This window comes from Python bivittatus, unplaced genomic scaffold (assembly GCF_059951505.1).
Source record: "Python bivittatus isolate LINGU-HERP-01145 unplaced genomic scaffold, Pbiv_v1 ctg000020_np1212, whole genome shotgun sequence".
Taxonomy (NCBI): Eukaryota; Metazoa; Chordata; class Lepidosauria; order Squamata; family Pythonidae; genus Python; species Python bivittatus.
In genome coordinates this window covers 18,169,894-18,188,812 of record NW_028277030.1, presented here as the reverse complement: position 1 = coordinate 18,188,812, position 18,919 = coordinate 18,169,894, and the positions used below count along the sequence as shown (strand labels likewise).

Here is an 18,919-nt window from a genome sequence, read left to right as displayed (position 1 = left end):
ATTACCCCCCCCAACAGAGTTTTCAGTTACTTCATATGTTCATAAAAATAGCCACATGGAACAAGAATTTTAAAATGCACAGGAACAGAAAGTTGCTTTAACCAAGCTACACAATGAATATCTACTAAAAGTTTTATTGGTTTAAACTGGATTTACTTCCAGATAAATGATAATTCATTCTTCCTTAAACTGTGTGTGAACTTCAGCTCCCAAAATTCTAGGCAGTGTCCTGCTTGCCAGGCACCTACACATCTGGAAGGCACCCAAGTTGGGGAGAGTGGTCTCTTTTTTTAAACTTTCATCAGAATACACTTCTTTTAACATCTCAGTATGGTGTCCTGAGGAGGGGTGGGGGGAGTCTTTTGCAGCAAAGCATTTTTTAAAAGCTGTAACATTTATTGGCATTTTTACCAGTTTAGTATTTTCAATTAATATAAAATTAATATAATCTCTAAAGGATATAATATTCTGTATGAGAAGAAATTATATATTTTTGCTAAGATACTTGGAGAAATTTAGTACTTGAGAGGCACTCCAAAAAAGAGATTTTAGCTTTGTGTCCTTTTCACTCACATCCTTTCAGCAGGTAACAACCAGTGCACTTCAGTCCAAAATCACAGTAAACACATGAACTTGCATATGCAAGATAATGATGGGAAACTGGAGATTCAGATTTTTGGGTCATCTATAATCCTTCAATGGCATAGGAGTTATGGGAATTTTGTTTATACCCTTGCCAGCTGCCTCATTTAAAGCAACCTTATTGAATCTTTTATGTGCCACATGTTTGAGCTTAACACAAAGATATCTTTCAATTAGGTAATAGCTTAACAAAAACAATCCCTCTCCATAACCATCACTAAAATATAAATTAAAACACATATAGCAGTTTAAAGTGATTGTGTAAACTAATGATTTGAAGGTATTGTTATAACATTTTCAGACCTACACCACAAGGTTCATTGCCAAGCGACAAGTTCTAAGCATGGGCATCTACGGGAGGGGGACAAATTATAACATGTGTACAATTACATGATGCAATTTTCTTACGTACATCAAACAAATTTAACCACCTTCCCATTTGTGTAACAATATGCATATGTAATTTTGACATCATGGCTTATTATAGACTGCTTCTAAAGTTAACATGTCTATTCCAATTCTCAAAGTTATCTCCCATAATTCATACCCAGCATGACCAACTAACTAAGCAGCATAATTCATACTAACTAACTAAGCAGCATAATTCATACCCAGCACGACCAAGCATAAAATGGAAAGAAGTTCAACACATCTATAGAGATCCAGTTTAGAGAAGAGAGGTTAAGAGTCTGAAACAGTCTGATTCTTATCAGATCAAATTTAACACATAAATTTGACTGTCAGCATGTTACAGCACCATTTGTAGCTATTCTAAAAAAGTTTAATATAATACAATAAATAATGTATTATTAAATATGTAATAAATAAAACTACATACTAATTGTAATAAATAAAATTACATACACATTTTATTACATATTTCATAATACATTATTTATTTATTAACAATTGTGAGCCACCTAGAGTTGGTAAAAGATGGGTGGCCACATAAATGTTTGAAATAAACAAACACACAAACAAACAAGCAGGCCACAGAGCTGTAGCTTGGCTCCTTTGCGAAAATCCTGTTTGGACACCACTGTAATGGCAGGGTTGTGTGTTTGGTGGTTATGGTGCCAACACCTATCCTGCTGGAGATCAACTGGCCAGGTTCCTGGGGTTTCCTGTCTAGGATAAATAGGGCTCCCTGCGCCCCATCTCCCTAACTGCATTCAGTGAATTAAGCTTATATGACTGAAGAATAACCCTGAAGTCATACTGATGAAAGACATGGTTCCAGAAGATACCCTCTTGGAATTTAGGAAAAATTGAAATAAACAAGTTTATTAACTATGACCAAACACAAAATCAAATAAAAAGATATATCTATCTAGATTTTGCCATATTCTGAAATCCAGACTCAATCTTCCTGAAGCCTGGGCACCTTAAGTTTCAAGGCCAGCACTCCCAAATGTCTAGGAATATGAAATGCCAGAGAGGGAAAACACAAAAGCCATACCTTGCTCTCTGTGTCAGACTCTGTGTCAAGACTCTGCTAATCCTTGACTGCCCTCTAATACAGTGTATTTCTGATTCTGACATATCTCTGATTTTGAGATATTTCTATATCGAGTAAAGAATTTTGTATAAGAAATGCGTATTTTAGTACCTTTAAGAGGAATGTAATTGCTATGCCTTTTTTGCATCAAAAAACCCAACCCAAATTAAATTTGTTTCCTCAAAGAAATACATTCGGAATCATTATGTGTCAATAAGTGTGTTTCTGCTAGTCTCTGAAATCATTCATCAATATTTTTGTGTTGATATTGGATTATTTGTTGGTACTCCTTCCTTTACTTCCATTGGTTTTGACATCTTCTGCAGTTCAGAAATCCAATCTGGATCATCTTCTGCTTCAAAATCCCTATATGAAAATGTAATTAAAAAATTAGGAGGAGGAAGAGGAGATTATCATTTATTTTAAAGAAATCTAGAACCACTAAATACATATATTTTCTCATTTTGAACTCCCAGGACTTCAATCATCCACCTGAGATATTTTCCTATTAAAATTATTCTATGAATTCTAAAATTCTTCTGAACAATCTGTTCTGTTGTCCATTACAGTCAAAGTGTTTTTTCTAGTTATCTAACCTAAAGCCTATAAACTGTTATTACATTGTTTTATTTTTATATCTCACTTAATATGTGCTTGAAAAGCAGATATTATTTTTCTCTGGGGAAAGTTTTAAATATCTGAAACAAATATTTATGTCCTCTGTTTACATCTGCTTATCTGCTTCTTTGAGAACCTTCATTGGTCACACATCAGTTTTATTACTCTATTCTTAGTAATCTTCAATATTTTTATTTGTAGACAAAGGGCACATGTACAAATCAAACACTTTTCTCTGCTAGTGAGCTTCTTGAAACTTACAGACTAGTAGATATGTAACAACCATTATGCTCTTACATAAAAGGGAGGTTGAGTCCAAATTTCAACTTCCAGTGATAGCACAATATACTGTATGGCAGACCATTCACGAAGACTTCCAATTTTTTATATATTAAGAGAGACTATAATTTCATGGGAGTATCTAAAACTTGAGATTCAGAAGTTCTTCCACATACTACTTGTTATATTGTTACTGCTTCTAAACTGAATTAGGGATGTATCACACTGAGTGATCAGACTTCTGCTCATCCAAGCAGAACTGGAGGGGAGATAGAGTTGGGGGAATCTAACAGCTGATAAATACAACCCACAGTTGAAAAATGGCATGAAGCTACAGTTGGATTTTGTATGAGAGATGTTTACACTGTTTAAAATAGAAAAGAATTCCAACAATTAGTTTTTCAAACTGTATTGCAACATACGTATCCTCTTCATCTGATCTAGGTTCAAGTCTCTCTGCATCCTCCATAAAAGTTTCACCATCTGGTTCATCAGATGCTTTGTTCTCTCCTGTAAGTGGTCCACTCAGTAGGTCATCAGAGGCTTTAATATTAAAAAAAAAAAAGAAAGCATTCATAGTTCCTTCCATTCAGATATTTAAAAAATCAGTAAGAAAATCAATTCCTACCATACCTGCCATTGCCCATTAATGCTGCAGTCTTGCTACCTGCCCCTGACCCACCCCTCCTACAAATGCACTAATTTCCCCAGGCTAGGAGCTTCATCCACAGCACAGCAGCATCCCTAGCCACTTCCAGTCTCCCAGATGACCATCATTACCTCCTCACCCAGAATCAGAGCTGATGCCACATCCAAAACCTCATTGGGCACATTTTGGAGAGGGGTACTCCCCTGTCTATGTCCTGTCAGGTCTCAATAATTCATGTCAGATCACCCATCTCATCTGGATCAAGTCCAGATAAGGTGAGCCTTATTAGAGACCAACCGGTTATTAAGCAGCAATCACTGCAACCCCAGGCCACCTAAGGTTCCATAGCTAGGCACTGGGAATGAATACAGGGAGCCAGAACATGGGACTGATACAAGCTATCAGGCCCACATTCCCTGTGAATGGTCTACACCCTGACTCCCACCATACCTGCCACTGCCCATCAATACCATGATCTTCCTACCTCCCCCTGACCACCTCCCCCATACACTAATTTGCCTCAACTCCTGCCAACTCACCTCCCAGGCTAAGGGCCTCATCCATAGTCACTCCTAGCACATCCACAGTAGACTGGACAGTCAGCACCAAGATGCTACTGATCTCAGCCCCTAAGTACAACCCACCAGTTCCCACTGCCCCCTCAACCACCACCAATTTGACTTCCTATTCTCACCAGGGGAAACCAATGAGCAACTGAAGATAAACAACCAACAAGCACTCCACAGCTAAGGTAAGCCCCCATCCCCTATTTACATCTCCCATCCAGGGGAGAAATGAGCAGCTATAATCCCTATTGCCTGCAAACCATACTAAAACCACCAGCTAGCTCCAGCTCCCACTGAGACTCAGTGCCAGGGTTTGATCACATCTAGTCCTGAAAACCTCAGAAGGCAATGGGAGCAGGCAGACCAGCTCACTCCTGTTATGCCAAAGGGGCAGCAGGTAAAAGATTGATCATTGTTGCTACAGCCAGGAGAGCAGTCTTCTGCTGCTCTGCTATAATTGACAAACCACCTAATGGCTGAGCTGTGGCTCTCCTGCTGCTGCTACTGCTCCACTATGGCCACATTCACTGTTTCCACCACTTTCACTGCCACCACTGTAACCTTTCCTCACTGTTCTATTTGCCATTTTGGAGATCAGCATTCACTCCAGTTATAAGACCAGCCAATAGTTCAGCCCAAGTGTCAAAGGAAGCTCCATCTTCCTACTTAAGGTGCCATCCAGGGAATTCAAAACCAGAATCCATAGCAGCCACATTGGTCTGCTGGAGCTTGGGAAACTAATTTCATAAGACCTTCCAAACCTCCAAACCATCAACTCCACATGCTAAAACCACCTATCCATGATCCCATTCTAAGGAAACTTAACTCAGCCTATCACCATGATAGGGAAAAAAAATCACCTCCTTTGTGGATTGTGTATGTCTTAAAAGCTAAGCTAACATCAGCACTGTGAAGAATATTAATCAAAGTCTGTGAAGGCTCCTTGTTCCATTGTTTACGCGTCACGTTTTCATCATATTTTCTCACATGGCTACCTAATTAAAAGAACAGAAATATTGTATTACTGGAGAAACTACCCTTATAAAAAAAAAAAATAGTAATACAGAAAAAATACTAATGTGTAATTGTGGAAGCCAGTAGCAGGAACCAGACAAAAACATGTATCTAAAAACATACGAAATGGACATAAGCAGAGTTAATTCTAAGGCAGATTGTGGCCCCTTTGAAGTCTATGTGAATGGAATTTTCTCCTGCTCTTTATTTATTACATCATTTCTATCCATCCTATTCCAAACTTCTCCAAGTGGCATAGAACAAACTACTCCAGGTGATATAGAACATAAAACAAAATAAACATCTTAAACTATTGCCATAAAACCATCTAAAAGGAATTTTATAACACTATATACCATAAACAAACTTAAGAACACAAAAAATGAAACTCCTTTTCTTCTAACCTGTAGTTCCCATTCTTCTGGTGGACAGCCAGAACTAGATTCAATTTATTTAGCTACTGTATGTTTAATGAACCCATGCTAAGGTGTAGCTATGTAGCATGCTTATCTTTTGAAAGAAAGTGCACTTTAACTGACCCATTGTGCACACAGTTAACTCACTGTCCTAAATCACATGCTTCGGTATCCTTAAAATGAAGTGCATATCAGTATACCTCACAGAATGGTTTTGAGCATAGAAACTCTGAGGACCGTATATGTCATTCTGATCTGACAAAAAAATAAATAAATAAATAAATAAAATCAATATATGATGTAGTCCTATTCCTCAGATGTTGAAACTGGAATTCTGAATGTACAACTATGTAACAATGTTTTCTTATTGTTTGCTTTCAATCACAATTGTTTGAAAAGCCTAGAATGGGCCCCTGGATAATGTACAGTACCCAAGCAGACTCAGCTTTTAGTAGTTAGTGCTGAACCTCCAAGAGACTATTTATGGCCTATGGTGAGATAATTTAAATAATCATTAAGGTCTGATGAAATTGTAACAAATCTCTAGTGAACTCCAGTTCAAGAATTTTACACACAATGATTTGTCTCTGCCCTACCCTCTTTCTATAGTATATTACCAAAAATGGGTAACCACTCCAATCTCAGTTTAGAATGAGTCCAATCTTTCCAAGCTCTTTGAGAGTTACCAATTCTACCCTACCCTTAGTTTCTGTCCTCCCAAAAGGATGCCGATAGTAGCAGAAAAGTTGGGGACAAATGGCACTAAAGCAAGCAAATCGCAAACTCATCTGGATTTGGGAGGAGAGTTTAATTCAATTTAAAATTGACATGCTTTTCTGGAGTTAATTTCTGATACAATTCCTATCATTCTGATCAGAATATCTGGCATCATTCTCCCAGATCAGAGCAAAAACTGTTTATAGATAAATTAGAAAAACATTCTGCAGGATTATCTAATTTAATCAAACAGAACTCTCTTCTCCCTCTGGTTTCCCCTCACCCCTTCTTTAAAATATTATTCCTTTGTCCCAGATTAATATATTGTAGACTTAGAATTCTTCACCCCACTGGTTTGTGGGACCCCTTCCTCTTTCCACATGCTGCACTGACATAAAGAAATACACAAGCCAAGAATTGCTGACAGTAGTTCCAGTAGAGCTCGGCTGAAGATGTCTGTGGTTTTGCCTATGGGGGAAACTCACCCACTGCTGCATCTATGTTGAGAATGTAGCCCTGCCAGTTTCTCATTCAAAGTCAAAATGGTTCTTCTCACACCTCTTTGTTTCTTACACAAACTAATATGGGCTGAGACTATTGGAGCAGGCATGGGGGGAGTACTATCTTTAAATGTCACAGTGGTTTCTGACGGCAAACAACATACACTATGCAAATAAATATGTATATTATCTTACCTGTGTCCTCCTTGGTTGCAATACTAGAAGAAAGTAAAGGTGCATTTCCTAAAATTTTGATCACTGTGCTGGATCTTCCTTTTTCCCACTTTTGTCTAGAAGGTTCTGGAAAAACAGTATTTGGGAAAGCCTTTTAAACAAATGTTTCAGGAAAATTCAGCAGAATCTTCAAACTTTTCCTAGCTTCAACAACCAGTTCTTCAATATGGTATTTTGTATGGATGAAAGGTGATTAAGCCCTTGAAAGAGAATGGTTTTTGCTACCAAGAGAAAAGAATAGTGATTCTTTCACGTTAATCCTTATTTCCTACAAACCTGTTTCTAAGGCAGAGGTACCTCCAGCATCCTATTTGTGGCGTGCCAGTACTTAGTATATTGCCATTGACTGGTAACAAAATGACCAAATTTTGTGTTGTAATTTTAGGCATATTTGGGGTAGGATTAAGGCTGATAATGATAGCACTGTCTCCCTCTCCTAGTCCTGCCTTCTAAAGCCCAAAAAGGGCCAAAAAATATAAAAGGGACAAAAAATATCAGCCTGACAATTTGTGGTGGCATTGCAGCATCACTGGATGGTATCTTGCAGCCATTAGATTAGGAGGCTAAATTGTGCCCCTAACAACTTAGCAGTTGTTCTTATCTGTACTAAATGTTTCAGATTTTCAGAAATACTTTGGGGAAGCACAGAGAACTGCAGGAAGTAAAGAAATTCCTGTTGAGTACAGGAACACAATTCAGATTTTATCTTCTATTACCTGCCCCCATATTAAGAGTTTTAAACATTAAAATATAAGAATGTTAAGACTATATTTAGAACCCTAAGGTTCACGTGTTTTAAAAAATCTCCACTATGGTATACATACCAATCTTTCAATATGTTGTTTATTGTTTGACAGGGCTAGCAAAGTCATTCATTAAAAAGTGTAATCCTACTCAGAAGCAAGTCTCACTAAATTCTGATAAATGTGCCTAGGACTGCACTCTCAGAAAAGCTTAAATCATGTACTTTGGTGTAAATCACACAATCAACCTTATCAAAACTAATCCCATGCCATGGTCCACAAACAGATCATTTCTGAATTCAACATACAGTATATCTTTTTGATCCATACTTGTTTGATCCAGTCCCATTTCACTGAAGTTCTTGGAGATGGCTTCTGTTTCTGAACAGCTATTCTTGCTTCCTGCATATGTTCCATCCTCCTTAATAAGATTAAGATAGTATTTATCATTATTAACTGAACAACCTACATAAAGTTGGGGGGCATACTACATATTATGTGAGTAAATATCCATTTACATAAAAGGACTTTCCTGTGCTCCTATGTTCACGCCACATATAGACACATCTGCTCAGGAGGATCCTTGAAATTCTTGAGCAGATGTAAAAGTTGCACATAAGTAAGACAAGGGAAAGAAAAATCTGTTTTCTCAAGAAAATGAGTCATTTAAATACATTCCTTTTTTCTTATTTATTATCAGTGGAAAAAAAATTAAACAAATTTCTGAATATTAACTATTCGGTAATTAAACTGCATGCCATCAAGCATAAAAAAAAGTCTTGATCTCTAATGCCAAGTGAATTCACTGTAAAAAAGAATGATTTGGTTTACTAAGCAGCTCCAGAAGATGAAGTGCCAGAAGAGACTCCTGGAGCACCGTTGAAGGAAGGCAAAGAGCAAGTTTGACTGAACACAAAAGCCCATATTATATTGTGGCAATCAGAGTGGTGAAACTTCAGTATTTCTCCACTCTTATTGGGTCTGCCAATAGTCATCCACCAGCCCTATTTAAGATGACATGATCCTTGCTGGGAAGGGGTGGGTTACAGGAAGGGCCATTGTGAAGAATATTCTAATTATCAGGTCCACTCAGAGTTGGACTCTGAATGGACTAGTCTGGGCCCATTCCTGGGTCATGGTCTTGTGAGATTGTCTCGGATGAGACTGAGTCTGTGACTCCTGATGAAGTGGGCACGATCCTCTAAACTATGAGCACAGCTACCTCCTTGTTAGACCCAGGCCTCTCTTGGGTTGTTAAGGCTACCTAGGAGGTAACCTGTTGCTGAGTCCAGGCAGTCAGATCAGCGTCTTTCAGAGAAAAGTGATTTCTTCAGTCTTGATGGAGGTAGTAGTGTACCCCCTCCTCAAAAGATGTCCTTGGACCTGGTGATTTTAGATAATTATCAAACCTTTTAAGGAAGATTATGGACAAGGTGGTTGGAAGGAAGCTGATTATCTGGTCCCATTTCAGCCAGGTTTTAGGCTGGGATTCAGCATGGAGATAGCATTAGTCATGCTTGCTGATGACATCTGGTGGAGCTGGGATAGATGGTATGCCTATCCTTGTGCTCTTAGTGGCTTTCAGTATCATCAATCATAGTATCCTTCTGCATCAGCTGCATGGTTTGGAAACTGAAGGCACCATGTTACAGTGGTTCTCCTCCTCTCTCGGTGGCCAGTTCCCATCAGTGCAGGCAAGGAGGAGAGGGTTGCACACTCAGCCCCTCATCTGTGGGGTGCCTCAGGGCTTATTGCACTCTCCCCTCCTGTAAACTTCTACAGGAAAACCCTGGGGGAGGTCATCTGTCAGTTTGGGGACAGGTATTATCTATATGCGGACGATATCAGTTGTACACCTTGACCTTGGGCAGGCCAAGTGATGCCATCAGTGTCCAGTGTCTGGAGGCTGTGTGGGACTGGATGGGGAGGCACAAACAGGCTCAATCCTGCCAAGACAAAATGGCTGTGAATTTTTGCCCCCCTCCTCCCAAATCTGGGGACTTTCCATTTTTAGGCTTGGATTGAATTGCAATTCCCCATTTAATACTACTGCCCAATCTGGGGGTTATCTCACAGCTCCTGCTTAAAGATCAGGTAGTAGCTGTAGCCAAGTGGGCCTTGGCTCAACTACAACCAGTGTGCCAGTTGTGCCTGTTCCTAGATTGGGAGGCTCTTCAAACAGTCCCCTCATAGTGGGACTACTGTTATGTACTCCACATGGAGCTGTCCGTGGAGACCTCATGGAAGCTACAGCCAGTCCAGAATGCAGTGGAATGGGCAGATTTGGACATGCCTTGATATGCCCACGAGACACCTTTGGAGAAGGAACTTGGAGAGGAAATCATACAAAGACAATACTTCCTTAACTCACATTTTGTGGGGGGTTGTGTGGCTACTGTGTCTGCCAAGGAAGAGCCACAGCTTTTCTAAAGAGCTGTCAATAGGTTCAGCAAGTGTGCCTATATGAGACCTGAAGCACTTTTCCTGCTTCTGACCCAAATACTGCATTCATTTGTATGCTATTACCTCTGGTAATGAACATTTTCCAGTATGTTTTGCCAGGCACTTTCTTGCAAGAATTGTACTAGCTGATGGACGGTACTTGGGATTCTTCTTGAACATCTGCTTTATCAAATAGTGAAGTTCAAAATTATAATGTGATGGAAGTGGATTGTAGTATCCTTTACATATTTTAAGTATAAGATGTTTCCAACTGTTAGCCTGAAACTAAATTGAACAAATACATAAAAACAGACAGGTTAGTAGTATTAATATTGTTTATTAAAAACTCTACAAAAGTTCACATTATCTTTGGACCTTTCGTGTTAATGATTTAACAGCACATGATATACTGGAGGTGAGAATTCTGTCATCAGGAATGAAAGCAGTGCGACACAAACCAGTGATTCTCAGCTTGGGAAAACCATTTTATCTATATAACCCAGAAGCATCTCATAGCCTTAGGTATGAGGAAAAAGCCAGGAATTTTTAATTTTTAATTAAATTTAATTTAATGAGAGTCTTAATTTTTGGAGCACAGACCCATGCAGCATATAGGCTTTAAAAGCTGTTACTGCAGTTGGCAGATCTTTTCTGGCATATGATTTAATTCCTGTCTGCAATAAAAAAAGCAATCTAGATGTTTCAGATCTATGAGACTTCTGCTGAAAAACATGTTTCTGAATAAGGGATTTAGTGTCTGGAGAGTTAAGATTCCTTTTCATCTCTGATGTGAAGCCTGACACCTATGATATGCCATACTTTTTGCTTTTCAATGCTCCCTGCACATTTACTGGGTGGCCTATGGGGCTAATTATTAGAGTCATCACACCCGGCTGTATTACATTGTTCTTTACATTCTAATATGTATGTGCTAGGAAATTAAGTGTTACCCACTGGGAAAAATAAAACACAGGAATTGGATGAGTTCCTGGAAATAAAACGTAAGAAAGAATACTCACTGGATGTTTTAGGGTGCACAGCTCATATAAAACACATCCCAGAGACCAAATATCACTAAAAAGACAAATTTTAAGTATGTTAGTATGACATTTGCTAGAAATAAGTTACGGTTCCACCATTCTCAGCCAAAGTAATCATGCTAGCTACAGATGATGATAGTCCGACACAACTGGAGACAGAGGAAACCAAGGAAAAGTATTTATGAAGAAGAGTGCTGCATGAATGCAGAGAGTGTGGCTAGTGCATGCGTTAGCCCATGGAATTCCTTCTGAAATTAGGCATGTACTTATAGAAAGATTTGAGGTTACTAGAACCTGCCTCATATAGTCATCTTTTACATGGAATACAGTCCCTTTACTTACATTATTTACAGAATATTTTCTTTAAATATTCATGTTTTTAGTTCTATCAGTTATTCCTTACCACAGGCATACAAAAATAATACTTGGTTTTGAATCACATTTGTAAACTGAGTAATTTTCTTCAAATTGTGAGTACACAATTTTTGCATTATTTCTCCAATATTACAGTTTTAAACTCAAGATTCTTGAAGACTTGGATTAATTCTTACCTTTTATTGTTGTATGGCATATTCTCCCAAATTTCTGGAGGCACATAATAAGGGGTTCCTACATATGAACAAGCATATGCCATGGGGCTAGTCCAAAAACAAATATAAATGTTAGGGATGAACAGGTGAATATTCCAACAGCAGCCAGCTATTACATTTTAAAAAAATATGTCAAAACAGACTTCTGGTCACAATTTGACATATACTTGCCTGTTAAGAAGAACTGCAGATCCAAAGTCTCCCAGTTTTATTTTCCCATTTTGTGTGAGAAATATATTCTAGATTATGAAACAGAAATAAGATATAGACCTCACCCTCTGTATTATAACTATCTGTATTTATAGCATCAGCCCTATTTAATGGCCTTGTTCACAGTATATACCATATTTAATTCCACGTCTAGTTTAACTCTTACAACACAGTGGCTACTGAGTAAGAACATTAATAAATTAATAAAATGAATGCATTTCATTGTTGTTGTTGTTATTATCCAAATGATAATCATGATGTCCCAGCTCAGCTTAAACAGAAATCTCCCCTTGTAAATCAGATACACATTAAAAGAATTAACTTATTTCAGATGGTGAGACTGACACAAATAGAATTCACATCATCTCTGTACTTAAGTCATTGGATAAAGCACACGCCACCATTTGACTGTGAGTTTGGACTCAAAACAACTGTAGAGACAGCCATTCAGGAGGCTGGAGGCACATTTATAATCTTGAGACCATGGACAAGTAGCATACTCAATGGATGGTTGCCTATTCTAGAATGTCTGCCAGAGTAGATATGGCCAGTAACAACACACTCATTTATCAGAAAGCAACCAGCTCTCCAAGACACTATTATTCCAATAGGAATTTTATGGGGCCCAAATCACCATGATATTAGTGGCCGGTGCCTTGCTATGCAGTATGAAAGCTACTGATTTATTTCAATTAAAATATTTTATTTAAGTCAAGTCAACAGGGAGCCCAGTGAGCATGAACAGAGCTGTTTTGGAGCATACCGGTACCATCTGTAATATGGCATGTCAGTGTTTTAATAAAAAAAAAGGAAAAGATAAATATTTGTACATAAAGTAATACTAAATCATTGAAATTTACAGAAGAGCTGCCTTTGTAGTTTTCAGCTTTCTAAACAGGAGAAGCCTGGTAGCAATTTTATAGTAAGAACCATTAAGGAGATTTCAGTCACCTTTGATTTGATGTCTCTGTGCAATATACGTTTCTCATGAATATATTTTACACCCAAACACATCTGTGCAAACCACTTAAGTATCTGTGGGAGAGACAAAACACAGCACATGGAAATGAACTGAATTGTGAAGGATATAAAAGAGCAAATACTCTACACAATGATGTGGATCAGTAGCAACACAATGTGAGAAATCAAGCAAGATATTTACATTTTAGTACTTTAAAATACTAAATTTGCACTAGTACCATGAATACTACTAATTCATTCCTTATTTCATATATAAACTAGATTAATCTCAAAGATTTTTTTATATTGAATTATTATGAGCTACTTGGGATATGTCTCTAGTAGCTTATAATAATCCAATATAATATATCCTTCTACAGAAAGGATACTTTAGTGCATCTAAAAAACGTTTAATTAAACCCTTCCTCAAGTCTGAAATCTAAAGAAAAGCATGTGGATACCATCTACAGCATGTAAAGTACATTTCCAGATTTTAAAGGATGAAAACAATCCTCCATCTTTTACAAATACAGGCATGCAGATTTATACTAATTTCAATGTACAAAAAACCAAAATCAAATAGTTTTGAAGTGATTTATTCTTTCTAACATTTATTTTTCAAAATGAAAGCAAAAAGTTATGAATTCTGCCTGAACGGCCACTGCTAATACAAAATATGACTTAATATTATATAAAGAAACACTATCACTGGCACTGTAGAAGGACAGACATATTTATCTGTGGTAGCCAAAATTCAGGAGGAGTTTGGAGCACTTTTCCCAACTAACAAATGTTATCTGATAAACTGAGCTGTGGCTCTCAAAAGCTTATGCCATTTAATAAAATTGATTAGTTGGAAAAGCTGGTACCAGACTTCTCCTGATTTTTTCAGTGGCACAATCTTTATAAGCTTATCCTTTTTACTTTGTACTTTAATTTCTTTGTACTTAGCTCCATTTTTAAAACAGTTTTCATCTACTGCTATGACTACAACAATAAATCAAGAGGTGTTAATAAAGGAGAGATTATTTCTCTAAAGCTTATGGACACCTCCTCTGACATTCATCAAAGTTCCTCATCTCAATTATTTAAAAATTTAAATATAGTATTTGGATTCTTACCATATCTTCAGGAAACAATTTCCCCTTCTGAAATTTAATCTTTTGAATGAGATCTCCATCATCACAATATTCCATCACGATATGCAAATGTCCATCAGCTAATGTTGAAATAATTTAAGATTCGTTAGTAGTATTACATCATATAAAATGTTACAAACAGTATACTGGATCAAGAAGATAACAAAGACATTTTCAATTCAGCAAACTGAATAATGCAATTATAACAACATGTAACATTAATTATTAAAACACACATATTTACCTTCAAAGGATTCTGCATACGTCACAATATTTGGATGTTTCATTTTAGCCAATATAATAGATTCATTCCAGGATTTTTCTATATTGAAGACAGACTAAAAATATATTACTTATAAGTATAAATAAATAACTCCTTTTTTATACACCTCTTACTATATTTTCTGCTTTTGCTTATCAAAGTGGCTTAATATTTATTAATATATCAAAATAATATTTTTTAAAAAATTTAAAAGCACCTTTCATAAGAAATTTATGGCTCTGAGGAGAAAAAAACACAGGAGAAATTAAACAGAGATAAGCTTTTGATAAAGAACACATAAAAATGTTATTTAACGAGACATTGCCATCAAAACAGAAAGAGAGGGAAAAAAGCAATTTCTTGAGGCAGCGAGGTCCTCCTACAGGGCACCACTAATGCAAAAGCCCTCTTATACTTTACCACCAGCCAAACCTCTGAAGGCAATGGGAATTGTTAGATGTGCATCAACTAATTATAAAGGCCTGGCAGATTCATCCAGAATGCACTCACATGACATAAATTATCTCATATGATTGGAAACATAGTTAATAACTTATCTGATGATCTGGCACCAGACAATCTAGGCAGCCATCTCAGGTAGCAACCCACTTAATGGAATTATCTTTGCTTGGAAGTACATATAACAACTTGCTTTTTAGAAGCAGGTCAAAAGAGTCCTAGTATTGTTCCTTTGGCCCAAGTTGATTGGAGATGTCATGATGCATTTAAGAGGAATTTGTCACATAACTGAGGTTTGTTTTATTTGGATTTCCCCCCCTCTGTTTTGTCCAGAGTCCTTTGGGATTGGGGGAGGCCAAAAATGCATATAATAAACAAGCAAACAAATACTCTAGCCTCTCACCTCTGTACTCAAGTTAATCCTCCCTTTTGGGTTCAGACAACATGAGGAGCCCTGGGTTAGGTGAGTTGCCTAACAACAACCCCTAGGGATCCTGGGATTGGTTTGGGCATGATCTTAAACCAGAAATTATTAGACTAGCTTGCTTCCATGGTCCCTGAAGATGGCATTCTCCAAGCAAAGTTGCATGGATGGAACTTACTCTTGTGGACCAGCAAATACTACTGGTGATTAGATGGTCCCACAGATATCCAGGTCCTTAGCCATAAAGGGTTTTAAAGATAACAACCAATACCTTGAATTGCTCCTGGAAACCAACTGACAAGTATTGCAATGCTCCAACTAGTGGTATTATATGGGTAAAAGTGGTATCCCTATAGAACTTAGGGAAGGAAGTAGTTACCTTGGGAAGTCTTATCTCTTTCATTGCATATTTCTGGCTTGTACTTTTATGCTGGACTAAAAGGACTCTACCAAATGATCCTTCCCCAAGTACCATTAGTACATTGTAATTCTCCATGATAATCAAAATGCTTTAATTTTTGCAGGTGTCTTCAGAAAGCTCAGCAAGTTCAATGTTTCCTTTCACCAGAATTTCCTATTAACAAGTATCAAAACAATAAAAGACATGTTAGATTATCAGTTCATCTTTATGCTATACTTCAGTTCTCTCTCTCCAACCTCAGTGCCAAAAGCTTTGCAAATTATTAAAATGTTTACATATTTATATGTATAACCAATAATTATCCAATTCAGCTATTTTTCCAGTCTGCTAAATGAAGAGCTTCGGATGATTAAAATAATGCAGGTCTCCTTATTTAACCCTACACTATTTGGTTTCCCTTGAAGGAGAAACTAGTGGAGGCTCATAATTGGTAGTAATTATTTGTCCTCAAATATATAAATGAAATATAATAGGAAATGACTCCTACACCACCAGCCAGAACAATCTCTAGGCATCAGATTCCCAAAGGACGCATAGACAGGTATTACAAGCTACAATAACATCAAAATCATGACATCATTGTGCAAAGAATACATTATTTTTATCAGTCATGTCCCAATATCTGGTGCAAGTACATCATTTGTCTGATGACATCATGTCACCATTTCCCTGCTTTAAACCCTCATGCAGATAACTATGTAAGGAACTTTCAGTTTTAGCCAACTTCAATCAATGATTCCAATTTCCCTTCTTGGCCAACATTCAACTTGCTTCTAAGGGTATCTCTGTTCCTTCCTCTAACTCTGATAGATCCGAAAGGCTGGAGGTAACTCCTTGGCCATTATACTTACGCTCAGCTACAATGATTAAACTGAGAAACTCATGTCAATCATGTCTACTGGCAAATAATATGAACAGGCAGGAAACTGCTTTACAGTTTTCACTCACTTTATTTTTACAAAAGAATGAAGAAAACCTAGGCAAAGATACACAAATGAATATAATTTTCATGCTGTGCTAAACCATGGTTTGCTAAATAGGCTATAACTGGCTGGGTTTGAGCCCAATGGGCTCAATCATAAACCATTATTTCCAAACCACAAGGCTGGGTTTATATATCTCTCTACTCCAAGAACAAGCAAATCCATGTTACGCTTTAGTCTGAACCAGGCCAGAGATTATATACAATTCAGCTTTGTTTTGAATTATTATCTTGGTTGCCACAATCAAACAAGAATGGACCAACAAATTATTAAGATGGCAGAGAAGGAATGAAGCATTCCATCCCTATTCAGCCAAATATTTCACATTTCTTACCTTAGTGCTCTTACTGGCAGATAATCCAACATCTCCTTTTCTGAACAAACTTCTTGTGATTTGGAAAAAAATGAAACCACTGCCCATGTACTGCTGTGTTGCAATTTCTACAGAAACATACGGAATTCACTTATTTCACCTCTTCTGCATCAGTATCCAGGACGAACAGACCCTGATTCTATTTTCTGATTACAGTATAACACTAGCATTATCAGCAGTGTAGCTAAATTGTGTATTGCTTCAATTAAAACATGCCATCAAATATTGTATTCCTGATTATTGTATTATTTCTATATGTTTTCTGTTTTCACTTTATTTTATTCTTTTCTTTTAATCTAGATCATTGATCATAATAAATATTTGCAAATTTACAAAACAGAGCTTAGTATGTTGTGTGAATATGGTATAGCCATTATTTTGTATTCTTCTCTTTCACTTTGTTTACAACATTACAGTTCCCACTCTTTTCTGCAGTCAGTAAAAGTTAATGTTATATATGCATGTATGTATGTGTTTGTGTTGTGCCCTTTTTCTGTGAGCAGCCCTTTTTTATTCCCACAACAACCACTCTGTGAGATGGGTCAGCCTCAGTGAGTGACTAGCCCAAAGTCACTCTAGGACCTCTGTGGCTGAGTGGGGACATGAACCTGGGCCCCCCAATTTAAGTTCAATACTGTATCTTACCCCCTACTACACCATGCAGATTTCAAGAGTATTTCTATGCCAGTAGTAGTAGTAGTAGTAATAATAATAATACTATGAAGAACTACCCCCCTTGGAAGCAGAACCGGTAGGGCATAGTCATAGTCATGCAAATAAATAGTTGCAATATGACAATTAATTTTTACAAAGAATTCCACAGTTCTTTTCCTTCTCTTCTACAGTGATATTAGGGTTTTTAAAAATCTGACTTATATCTATCATTCATTCAGGAGAATGCAACTACACTGACAAAAATATTAAACAGAATAGTAAACGTTCACATTAGACATAGTTTTTCTTTCAGAATATTCTTCCATAGAGCTAAAGATTCAGTTTTTTTTTTTTTCTTGCAGCTTCTACTCCTTAGTGAATGGGAATGAGATGCACGGTCTGGTTTAAAAAAAAAAAAATCAAACACCTCGCGTTCCTACTATCTGTGGGAATCAACCCAAGAGGTGCAGTAGGGCTTTTGATTTTCTTCGAATAAGCTACAAGAGCAGGGAGTCTAGAGACTATCATTAATAGCGTTATTCAGTTTTAGTAAGAAACACATCGGCCCTGAATGTCTTCGCCGGCTTTGGAGGCAAAGGACACGAACTTTTCCAACGCCATCTTTCAGGCACGAGAGGCCGGCGGGTGAACATCGTAAAGGGACCTCAAATCAATGTCTACCCAGCCTGTCATTCCCATCCCACATGCAGCAAAGCCAGCGCGGCGAAGCCAGCTCAGCCGGGGGGAGAAAGAGCAGCTTCTTTCTTCCCCATTTTCTTCTGAGCGAGGGAGAGCCGTAAAGTAAGGATCCCCTTCCTACGACAGGACTTTGGATGCACGCAACCCGCACGCAACGGCCCTCTCGCTTACGACGCCCGCGGCTCACCTACCGAGACCTTGCAAATTCTGGCCGAGCGAGACTTCCCGAGCCCAGGGCAGCGGCCCCAGCACAGGGCGGTGGGTGGAGACAGTGGTTCCGAAGGGCGTGGCCTCCATTGCAAGCACAAAGGTTTCTTCTGCGGGGTGGAAGGTCGCCGGTAGAAGCTAGATTTCTAGTTTCCTCCGAGCAGGTTTTCTTCCAGGCAT

At 37.7% G+C, this 18,919-nt stretch overlaps 1 protein-coding gene across 3 annotated transcripts; it reads right to left on the bottom strand.

Annotated features, from left to right (window-relative positions):
- Positions 1 to 120: 120 nt before the first annotated feature.
- NEK3 (NIMA related kinase 3) lies at positions 121 to 18,817 on the bottom strand. 3 transcript variants are annotated; one of them, XM_007421210.4, is made up of 15 exons: positions 18,724 to 18,817; positions 17,141 to 17,247; positions 15,782 to 15,976; positions 14,502 to 14,595; positions 14,240 to 14,337; positions 13,110 to 13,193; positions 12,120 to 12,187; positions 11,910 to 11,996; positions 11,338 to 11,392; positions 10,403 to 10,603; positions 8,207 to 8,297; positions 7,095 to 7,199; positions 5,113 to 5,247; positions 3,460 to 3,580; positions 121 to 2,506 (listed from the first exon to the last, which is right to left on the bottom strand). In XM_007421210.4, exons 3-15 carry the CDS (start codon positions 15,896 to 15,898, stop codon positions 2,389 to 2,391), a joined length of 1,374 nt encoding a protein of 457 aa, XP_007421272.1. In that variant the 5' UTR covers positions 15,899 to 15,976; positions 17,141 to 17,247; positions 18,724 to 18,817; the 3' UTR covers positions 121 to 2,388. The 3 variants fall into 3 exon arrangements, with proteins under 3 accessions (XP_007421272.1, XP_087991605.1, XP_025026040.1); XM_088135479.1 differs by having other exon boundaries at positions 10,403 to 10,498; XM_025170272.2 differs by lacking the exons at positions 17,141 to 17,247; positions 18,724 to 18,817 and having other exon boundaries at positions 14,502 to 14,579; positions 15,782 to 15,918.
- Between the last annotated feature and the right edge of the window lie 102 nt (positions 18,818 to 18,919).

Coding starts and splice junctions, on each gene's coding strand:
- NEK3 (XM_007421210.4), bottom strand. CDS start 15,898: ATGGAGAATTACAATGTACTAATGGTACTTGGGGAAGGATCATTTGGT. Junction 11,997..12,119: donor TCTGCAGTTCTTCTTAACAG/GCAAGTATATGT, acceptor TTTTTGGACTAG/CCCCATGGCATATGCTTGTT. Junction 5,248..7,094: donor TGCAACCAAGGAGGACACAG/GTAAGATAATAT, acceptor TCTTTTAATTAG/GTAGCCATGTGAGAAAATAT.